Here is a 10813-nt window from a genome sequence, read left to right on the forward strand (position 1 = left end):
AGGAGGTTTCCTCGTGCCACTTTCCAGTCTATATCCGTCCCCATCCTTCCCCAGTCTGTTGTTGCGAGGTGAGGGGAGGCTAACATAAAATCTCAAGTCCTTGGCTTCAGCCCCATTCCTCCTTCCACTCCTTTGCTGCCTCCAAATCTTTCGCCGTCTTTATGGATAATCGTAAGAAGGTCTTGCATGGGGCGGAAGAGGTTTCTTGATACTACAGCTTTCTAGTGTGCTCCACGGAAACTTAGGTTGTACGCGGACGATGGTTTCTGGTCCTTCGGAGCCACCGTCCAGGCTCGGGCCGCGCAGAGCCGCCTTGTCCCTCGGCAGCCGCCGTGCGTCCTTTACGTGGCAGCTACTGGCGCCCACCAATCCACGGCGCCCGCATCAGCCCCCTCGGGTGGCGCAGCCGGAAGGGGCGGAGCTGAGGTGGCGGCGGCTGAGACGACAGCGGTGGCAGCGGCGACGGCGGCTCTGGAGGCCGCAATCCCGGTGCTGGCTTCGGCCCCAGCCCCACCATGGTGACGCTCGCTGAGCTGCTGGTGCTCCTGGCCGCCCTCCTGGCCACGGCCTCGGGCTACTTCGTCAGCATCGACGCGCATGCCGAGGAGTGCTTCTTCGAGCGGGTCACCTCGGGCACCAAGATGGGCCTCATCTTCGAGGTGGCCGAGGGCGGCTTCCTGGACATCGACGTGGAGGTGCGGGCGCGTTGCCCGCGGGCGAGGCGGGGTCGCGCGGCCGCTTGGGGGTTGTCGGCGCCCGGGGCCCGCGGGGGGAGCGGGACATGGAGGCCGCTGTCCGAGTACTGGGAGGGGCCCGAGCCGCCACCCGGCGACCCCCTAACGGCCCCTTTCCCCGCGCCCGCCCGGACTCCGGGCTCCGCTCGGGATGCGGAGCCGTTGCGTGGTTGCTTTGGATTCTCAACTTGAACGGCGGGTTCCCCTTGGAACCTCTCGCCGAGCTTTGTCGACCAGGCGCCGCGTGTCAGCTCCGGGCCCAGGAGGCGCTTCACAGTCGCGTTTAGCTGGTGGCAGGTCTCGATCCGGTCATCAGCTGCTTCCCTTCATAGCGCGAATTAAAGTTGGGACGTGGCATGGAAACTTCTGAAAAAGTAAATCGGAAGCTATGGAGGAGTGCTAGGCAGACGTTCGCGTTGTGTTTGCCTTTATTTTTTCACCCGAGTTAACTCGTTCTTACACAAACCTCCGGATACCTCGTTTAGCCATCTCATGACTGGGAGAGTGGAGTTGGGTCATGCAGTTTAGAAGTGACTGCAGCGTAGTATCTGGAGAAAACGGAAAATTATTTTAAGAAACGAGCAGTCCCTAAAATTTCTCCTGTGTCTTTTTTTAAGCCCAGGGAATGACTCGCTTCTGACTTTTTTTAGGAAACCAGATGTAATTACTATTTAAATTCACCTGTTAGCATGATTAATTGGGTCTAAGGATTTTCCATCGGACAGTGACCATCAACTGAGCAGGACATAAATCGCACAAAACAAGTGAAGTCCAGAAATAAGGAGATGACGGAAGGAATGACTGTTAAAATTAGCTAAGATTTTAAGACATCAACTATTTCAGTCTGCAAGTTTTACAGGTGGCACGGGCTTCATAAGAGGAACTGACTTGAGCAAGGCCGAACAGCTGATTTGTAACACACTGGGGTGAGAACATGGGGCTCCCAATTTCCAGCCTAGTCCTTTCCCTTAGGCCTTCAGGCATCTCAGATAAAGCAGATTCCTTTACGAGCAGATCAACCAGGAAAACCTAGACGTGTAGCTTGCTCAAAACTCTTAGTTTTAAAGAGATTTATTTTTTTCTGGTTTTGATATTAACAGCTGCATATTTGCCTGTTTGTTGGTGGTATTGGGCCACTTGAAGACAAGTGTAAGGTGTGTTTCTGAGAGGTTTACATTTAAGTTGGACAAATAAGACAAATGTAGTCACGTAGACGAATGTAGAGTTGAAAGGTGTTCAGAGAGCCTTGTTTCTTAAATGGGAGAACTGCAGCCCAAAGGGGTTACTGTCAGTAACTGAAGTGGAGCCAACGGCAGGTTACATTTTCTTAGAGAATGTTCTATTGCCAACAGACATCACTTACGATTTTAAATCTTTTGAGCTATCTCACGCATTTCTCTCCTGCTTCCAGATTACAGGGCCTGATAATAAAGGAATTTATAAAGGAGACCGGGAGTCCAGTGGGAAATACACATTTGCTGCTCACATGGATGGAACATATAAGTTCTGTTTTAGCAATAGGATGTCCACCATGACTCCAAAGATAGTGATGTTCACCATTGATATTGGGGAGGCCCCCAAAGGACAAGACATGGAAACAGAAGGTGAGATGATTGATATCACATTCTAAGAGTTAATATTAATTCTGTACATTTTATCCACCTGAGTGGAGTGTTTGATATCTTATTTTAGGTTCACTGACTGTATTTACGACCAAAAACCTTTTGTGAAATATACTTTTTATTTATCCAGATCTCCTAATTAACAAAAAGAAGTTATTGGAGGTTCATGTTTATATTTTACTTCTTTACAATTGCCATTTCAGGCAGCTTTTCTTAGTCACTTGTGCTCTTGTAAGCATGTAGGTTACACGTGTCTTAGGTTGTTTGTTCTGTTAATTTGCTTATTCTGGTATATACATTTTTAGTTGCTCATTTGTATACATGACTAGTTTAGCTAAACTCTTTGTATGTGTGTGTTTATATCTTACACTCTTCTTCAGGTGGTGGAGATACCTGGGATGGTATGTGGATTGATTTTTGACATCCTGTCTTTCTGCATATTTTTGTTGGCTACTGTCTAATTTCTGCTTTCCTTTCTAACCTCAGTTTGTTAGCATGAGAGTGTTTTTTCTCTTAGTTAAAAAAAAAAAAACCTACAACTAATTTAGAGTTTTAGAGTGGTTGTTTTTTGGTGGTTTTTATTTGGTTACAGGAGATACAGGTTAGGTCATTTGAAACTTCGTCAGATGTGAAATGCAGTTCTAGGAGCCATGTCTAGATAAGGTGACAAAAGCTTTGTCAGACATATGTTGCAGTTGGATTAATTTTTATTCCTCAACTGACCATCAACGAACCCTAAATTGATGCTTCTGGATAAATTGCTTACCAGGAACCAGCACGTAAGGATTTTTTTTTTTTTGGGGGCACAGTACGTTTCAGGATTTTTGGAAACTAGTAGTAGTAGTAGTAGTAGTTTTAATAGTATTTCATAGTATTAATGTGATATCATTTGCCCTAGATAGTGAGCACTTAGTAGAGTATATACATAAAGAAGGTGAACTGTTTTTAGGTGTTGAAATCTATAGAATTTAGAGAATCATACTACTAAGAAATTTCTGTGCTTGCTTTTCAGGGTCATTTGCAGTTCAGGACTTGGCTAATTCTCAAGGAGAATTAGGAGTTTTGAAGGGCTTTGACTTTGTTCATTTTCTGGAAATTAGTCCTTTCTAAATAGTCAGAAAATGTTGGCTGATGAATGTGAATACTCTTCTTAAATCTTTTAACATGATATTTAAAATTCTCGCTTTTGCTTGTTAACATCAGTGACTGGCAGCTATAAAATCAAGCTTTCCTCTAAAGCAGTGGTTCTCAGGTTAGGATTATTTTTGCCGCCCAGGGGACGTTTGGCAGTATCTGGAAACATTTTTGATTCTCATGGCTGGGTTGGTGGTTGTACAATGCATTGGACAGCTTCCCACCACAAAGAATTATGTGGTCCAAAATGTCCACAGTGCTTCTCCTGAGAAACCGTGCTCTAAAGGTTCCACCTAGTGCATGGGCTTCTGACATGAAGCTAGTGAGGGATCATTTGTGATTCCAGCCCAACTACCTTAAAATGGTAGAGGCTCTTGGTTTCTCTTAAGAAATGTAGGATTATCTGTGGCAATCTGGAATTCAGGATGAGGCCCAATCTTGGGCAGTCCTGAAGAAACCCCTCCGATGCAGTCTTCCCTTGTGGTATATTTTTTTCATGCCTGTTTGTTCATTGTCATAATACAGCACTACCTAGAAGCATACACTTATTTTTCAGAACTGTTAGTTTACCTTGCAAAAGAGAATACCTGCTTTTAAACCTTGCGTGGCTGAGAGCTTGTTTCTTCACTTGCAGTGCCTGCTGTTTCCCACTATAGTGAAATTATTGCTTCGACTGTAGTAGGAGAATGTTGAGTGGTGTGGTTTTTCCTCAGAACGTCTTCATGTTTTCCTCTGCTCAGCTTCATAAAGATTAAAAGTCAGTTTTGATACTACTCCTAAATTAACATTAGAGTTATACGGTATTTTAAGAGTAGATTTTGATTTAGTTTAAATATTGTTATTTATAGGATTATTATTAGGGTTTTGTTTATTTTATGTTTTGGGGCACCCCCTCCCCACCCCCCCGCCAGTCTTTTTTTTTTCTCCACTATGGTTAGCAGTGGGTTTAGTGGACTTCACTTAGGAATTCCTTGGAAGACATTTCTTAGGGTTGTAGTCCTTTAGTTAGTAAACGTTGTATAGTATGTTTCCTACCCTGAAAAAGGTTTCTCTACTGGGAATGAACTTTAAAAAATGCTTTGAGAATTAAATTGTCATCAGTGGTCCAAAATGATGTCTGAGCTATTTCTTAAAAATAGCTTCTTTTGGGGCTTCCCTGGTGGCACAGTGGTTAAGAATCCGCCTGCTAATGCGGGAGACATGGGTTTGAGCCCTGATCTGGGAAGATCCCACATGCCGCGGAGCAGCTAGGCCTGTGCGCCACAACTACTGAGCCTGCGCTGTAGAGCCCGCGAGCCACAACTACTGAGTCCGTGTGCCACGACTGCTGAGGCCCGCGCACCTAGAGCCCGTGCTCCGCAACAGGAGAGGCCACCACAGTGAGAAGCCCGTGCACCGCAACAAAGAGTAGCCCCCGCTCGCCGCAACTAGAGAAAGCCCGTGCGCAGCAACGAAGATCCAACGCAGCCAAAAATAAAATAAATAAATTTTAAAAAATTTTAAAAAAAATAGCTTCTTTTGTCTGCTTCCTCTGGAGGAATTTTTTGTTTTTTGTTTTTTGTTTTTTTTTTACTGCTTTATAAGTATTTTTCAGAAAGAGATTGCCAAGTATGTGCTAATCTGTTTTCAAATCCTTCTCTAGCTCACCAGAACAAGCTAGAAGAAATGATTAATGAGCTCGCAGTGGCGATGACAGCTGTAAAGCATGAACAGGAATACATGGAAGTTCGGGAGAGAATACACAGAGCAAGTAAGTTAATGCTTTGACTGGGGGCCGTGTCTGGGGGCCATGAATTGGTGATGGTGTATTACCCAAGAGCTTGTATTTTCCTCATTTGGAAATTTTGCAAACATAAACATACTAAAATGTTGACTTAAACATCTATGCAAAGATATTTTTTGAGTATACGTGTTTCTTTGTAGAGCTTTGTACTAGACTAGTTTATTATTGGGACATTCATTCTGAACCAAACATTAAGAGTTTAAAAAAATGTATGGTCAGCTAGGGAGTAAGCTAATGGTTTTCGTAAAGCAGAAAGGAAAAACCGTAAAATGGATATTGCGTTGTTTTTTTTTTTTAACTTTTTATTTTATATTGGAGTATAGCCGATTAACAAAGTTGTGATAGTGTCAGGTGCACAGCAAAGCGATTCAGCCATACATATACATGTATCCATTCTCCCCCAGACTCCCCTCCCATCCAGGCTGCCACATAACATTGAACAGAGTTCCCTGTGGTATTGCATTGGTTTTAAATCACACATCTGAAACTTTTGTGCCAGTGTGGTCAATGTTATATGCTGAGGCTTAGCTGTTTTTCTAAAACCTAAGGTTCAGTCTAGTTAAAATAGAAAGCATTAAACCATGAATAGAGGTACTCAGCAGGTGAAGATCAGTTTGGGCTCCCAAGTTTGTAAACTGGGAACTGAGAATGTATTAGTCTTCAGAAACATTGATAATTGGAATCCCGTCTTAGGTTGCAAAAGCCTGTTTTAGCCCAGGATGTAGCATTAATTATGTTGCTTTTGCATTTAAAATTAAGAGGTACCATATTGACCCACAGACCAGATGACCATATTTTAGATCCAGGTCCACACCCATTCAGTATCTTCATCCTCCAGGTTGTCCTTGGGGGTAGACCTCACTGGGAGCAAGCTCGTCTGTAAATGCAAAGTGGCTTACGTCTGGAATCTTTGTTTTGAAGTTGGGGTAGGGAGTGGAGAGAAGAGCGACTCAAATAGATACGAACAGGTTGAATTTCTTCAAGATGTGATTTCTGTTCTTCCCACACTCTTACATCTATTCTTGCTGCTGATGGAAAGGCCCCTTTAAGACCTAGAGTGCAGACTTCACCTCTCCTTGGGAGAATAATGAGTAAATGTAACAGACTGGAGAAGTGCCTCTGTTCTCCCTTTTTTGGGGTGGAGTGGGGCCTGAGATGGACCAAGGCTTTTATGCATACTCTCTTGCCTCTTCCACCATGGTTCCTTCTCCTTGCCTGCACTCTTGATCTCCTCACCCTCTGGAATCCCTACCTTCTCTCCCTCACCTGTTGGTTATTTTGCTCCCAGTTGGGGGCCAGCCCATTCTGGGATGAGAAGGGCAGTGAACAAAGTGTGAGGACTCAGAGTTTTCACTGCTTTGTAGTTTAACTAGTTCAGGCCAGGTGGCTTAAGGAAATAGGAGGTTCTTGCGAACACAGCAGCCAGAGGAAGCACCAATCTTCCAGTCTAGGGGGACATCCAACCTTATTCTCTCGTCGTTAATTTGAATGGAGATACTCTTGTATTTGTTTCACAAACAAAATAGAATTTTAGACATTCAGTTTAATTTCACAAATCAAATAGTTCCCACAATGTTGTTTGTTATTTGTACATCTTCCTATAACACTGGCTTCTCAGAGGTGGCTATAATGAGACTTTTTTTACACTACAGTATTGTAATAGCGCTGTGTTGCTTTTGGATCAGGCTAATGTGTGAATGGCATGAGTACAGCGTCTTATATACACACATTTTCCTAGATGGTTACTTTCCTATGTTAGTATGCTTCAGTGTGTTCTATTTAAGCTTAAAGATGCATTTTTCTATAAGTGAAGGGAGAGATAAATACTTCTTTTTATCTGGTTGCTTAATATTTTGAAGTGTTTGCTCAGCCATTCCCCTTTTAGACAAAAATTTTAAGATGCTAGTCATTCAGTTATGCTAGAAATTGGTTACTAAGTTTGCAGCAGAAATAAACTTCATGCCATGGAATTAGCACTAAAATGTAAGTGTTGGTGGTTTTTAGAGTTCTAGTTAATGTTCTTGGGCATGTGTCTGTTTTTACTCTGGAAAAAAACCCACTTTTTTTTCTTGAGTAACTACAAGTTATCTTTCTGGAAACATTTAATTGCTTTTCACTTTCTGAGTGATCAGTCCAGTATTTATTGCAATTCTAGTTTATCTTTTTATAAATGGTGTACATCTAAAAATACGACCGTCAGTTATTCATCTATATTACTGTATTGCTCATTATTATCGTTTTTAGTATTGGCCATTTGCAGAAAAATCAGAAACTACCCAGTGCTTTTAAAAAGTTAAGGAATTTGATCAGGAAATTGAAAGAATGTGATATAAATTGAGTGGAATAAATTAATATAGTCACGGCTGTTCCTTTGATGATCAAATTCTTAGCTTAAAAATGGGGTAAATCATGAGACTAGTTCAGGTTTGTCTAGTAGTAGCTGCCAGTATTGGTCCATGAAACTGAGAAACCTCACCATCTAGAACAGATGCCAAGTACTGTACATAGTGCTTAGTAAATATTTATTGGATAAATGTTTAAAGAGAAAGACACTTAGACTGACACATTTTGACTTGGTAGGTAGTGCTTTTTGGTTAACTCTGTGATCTTGAAATAATCTCTTGATTTTTTTTTTTTTTTAAGTCAATTTTCTGATTCAGCAAAAAGGATTGTAATGCAGGGACTTTCTAATGTGTTGGATTGGGTTTTAACCCTAGACTGTGACCTTGGGCAGGTCACTTTTCCTCTCTTTTCTCATGCATAATCAGATTGGGCTTGACTGAACTCCATGAATCTTTACGGTCTCATCTAAATCTAAAGTTCTCTGCTTCTAAGTACGTTAGGTTGCTTGGGGACAAAAGACAGAGGTATGTAGAGTACTGTGAATGTTGTGTGAAGTATTACTCTCACATGGAGTTAAGAATAGGGGACAATTTATGATGCCTATGCTGTTTCTTTTTTTTTCTTTCTTTCTTTTTTTCTTTTGTTAAATTTTGTTTGTTTGTTTGTCCTCAACAGTCAATGACAACACAAACAGCAGAGTGGTCCTTTGGTCCTTCTTTGAAGCTCTTGTTCTAGTTGCCATGACATTGGGACAGATCTACTACCTGAAGAGATTTTTTGAAGTCCGGAGGGTTGTTTAAAAAGCCTTTTCCTGATGATCCGAAACTCATAATTCACTGTTTACCAAACATCTTGGTCATAATAATGTCATTAGTTTCTACGTTTTTATTTTCTAAACTGTACATTCACAGCTTCTGTTTCTTTGTGATTAATAGATATTGGGGGAAAACACTTTTTTAGGAAAGTTATAGTGAAAATTTGACATGTGATTGGCATTTCATATTTCAGTTCTTTCTCCATATACAGGTCCTTCCAGAACTCAAACACTGTAAGTGGAATATAGGTGTATAGTCCTTATTATATCTTCTTTCCTTTTGTTTTCATAGTAAAATGCAGTTTGTTCAGGATAGTACTTTACTGATAGTACTTTACTAAAAATGACTGCATTCTTGGGATCCCTTATCCTGCAGTTCAAGTCATTAAAGGTTCATTTTGTTGAGTCCTTATCAGAAACAACAATCTGAATCTTGACATTTTCTGTCCAGCCTAATGGCAGAGCTCTGTGACTAGAGTATGCTACCAGGTTGGTACTTTTATAATTTGTCTATCTTGTTTTTGCTTTAAAGATAAGACTTAAACCAACAACCTTTTTCCCCTTTAAACTTTTACTTTGAACCTTAGAACGCAATCACCTCCACTTAAAATTGTTGACACAAGCAGCTAATAACCATTTTTTGGTTTCTGCCTAACCTTGTAAGAAGTCTCTATTAAAGCCAATTCTCTGGGTGTTGCAGTGAACGGTGGTTCTTTTTCTTTCTATGCTGGCACATCCACTTTCTCTACTCTTGGCACGGAGGAGGTATGCATTCACATAATTGGAAAAATCTGGATTTCTGAAGCCAAAGGGTTAAAAGCCTCTTGGATTTCTTTGCAGTGATATACAGCCACTATTTTATTTTTGATCAGTGGCATTTTGGCCACTGTTTAATTAGTGTACTGAGCATTACTGTCAGTACTAGGGTGTTTGTTTTTGTTTTTCTTGGGTCTTTCTTTTTTTGGCACATGTGAATTTTGTTTTGTATAAAATGAAATGACTTTCTCTTGGCCTCTGATGATGGGTTTAAAATTAAAGGAGCATCTAGTTTGGTGTGGGGATGATCCAGGATTATGTTGTGACTGATGTATATTGGTTACTTGTACTTTTGTTTTGGATCTTTGCAAGGGGAAAACTACAAGTAACGAGTTTTATATAATTAATTTAAATTTGTTACAGGTTTTCATGTTCAGGATAAACAATTTTTCAACCTTGGGTGAAAATACTTGCAACAGTTTTAAGGTGACTGTGTTTTACCTTAGGACAACTGTTGCATGCCAATTTGTGTGTGTGTGTGTGAAAACACTTCAAAATTGAGTTAAAAGATGTAAATTTAAAATTGGTTGTGTATCTAATCTGCCCCAGGTCCAGTAAATAAACAATTCTTTTTAAAAACAGTCTTGGTATTCTGTGTTTTATATATTAACGATTAATTCACATTTGTTAAATACCAACTTGGTAATCATATTTGAAATGAGACATGTCATGTTTTCTGAGTAATGATGCCTGTTATAAATATCTGTTACTTTTTATGTCTGTAAACTTGAGGATAGTAAATAGGAACCTAATTTTAGGTTTCCCTGTGTGATTTCTTTGATGGGTCAGTGTTATTAACATCTTAAGTATTTTTTTCATTGGAAAAAAAGTTTGAGTTATTTTCACTCAACCACCTGGTTTGTGGATGTGGGAAATAACTTTAAAAGGGATTAAATGATTTGCCCAAGGCTCCCAGATGAAGAGTGATTGATGGGACCAGAATCTAGATCTCTGCCTTTAGAAATGGTTCCTCTTCCTCTATTACACTAAGGGCCTGCTAGTAATAAAAGAAACTACGGTTTATCCAGCACTGTGTAATGTCCTGGCCCGACGCTAAGCGCTTTACATGGTCTGCCTCATTTATTTCTCAAAACATGCATTACCTTGGGTGCTATTATAATCCTCATTATGGAAATAAGCAGGCTTGGAAAGGGTCCCCAGATCAGAAAATTAGTAAGTAGACCCCAAAATGAAATGCAGCTATGTTCTTTCCTTCTGTCTTTGCTTTCAGACCTGTTTGGAAGTCCTATTTTATAAAACAGTTGTCAAAGGCATTTTGAGGATGTGATGATGTCATTAAAGTGAAAATGTTGCCTTAGGCTTTACTCTTTCACTTTCTAGTTTGAGATGACTGGAATTTGCACAAGTACTGTCCCCATTTATTCATTCCTAAAATATTTGGGTGACTGCTGTGTGCAACCAGTTGTAGGCACTGAGATAAATAGAACAGAAAAATTCCCATTATCATAGGATTTACCTTTTAGAAATTATATGGCATATTAATGATAAGTGATATGGAGGAAAAATAAAGCAGGGTAAGTGGATTAGGAAGGCATCACTGAAATGA

General features: G+C 40.7%; 1 protein-coding gene across 1 annotated transcript; it reads left to right on the forward strand.

Annotated features, from left to right (window-relative positions):
- Window positions 1–402: 402 nt before the first annotated feature.
- Window positions 403–9827, forward strand: TMED2 (transmembrane p24 trafficking protein 2). The gene is made up of 4 exons (XM_061169635.1): window positions 403–695; window positions 2146–2338; window positions 5133–5240; window positions 8292–9827. The coding sequence occupies exons 1-4, from the start codon at window positions 516–518 to the stop codon at window positions 8414–8416; spliced, it is 606 nt and encodes a 201-aa protein (XP_061025618.1). The 5' UTR covers window positions 403–515; the 3' UTR covers window positions 8417–9827.
- The last annotated feature ends 986 nt before the right edge of the window (window positions 9828–10813 follow it).

Source organism: Eubalaena glacialis, chromosome 15, assembly GCF_028564815.1.
Source record: "Eubalaena glacialis isolate mEubGla1 chromosome 15, mEubGla1.1.hap2.+ XY, whole genome shotgun sequence".
Classification (NCBI taxonomy): domain Eukaryota; kingdom Metazoa; phylum Chordata; class Mammalia; order Artiodactyla; family Balaenidae; genus Eubalaena; species Eubalaena glacialis.

Excerpts from the sequence above, each read along its gene's own strand:
- TMED2 (XM_061169635.1), top strand. The coding sequence starts at position 516 with ATGGTGACGCTCGCTGAGCTGCTGGTGCTCCTGGCCGCCCTCCTGGCC. Across the intron at positions 696-2,145 it reads TCCTGGACATCGACGTGGAG|ATTACAGGGCCTGATAATAA; the intron begins GTGCGGGCGCGT and ends TCCTGCTTCCAG. Across the intron at positions 2,339-5,132 it reads ACAAGACATGGAAACAGAAG|CTCACCAGAACAAGCTAGAA; the intron begins GTGAGATGATTG and ends ATCCTTCTCTAG.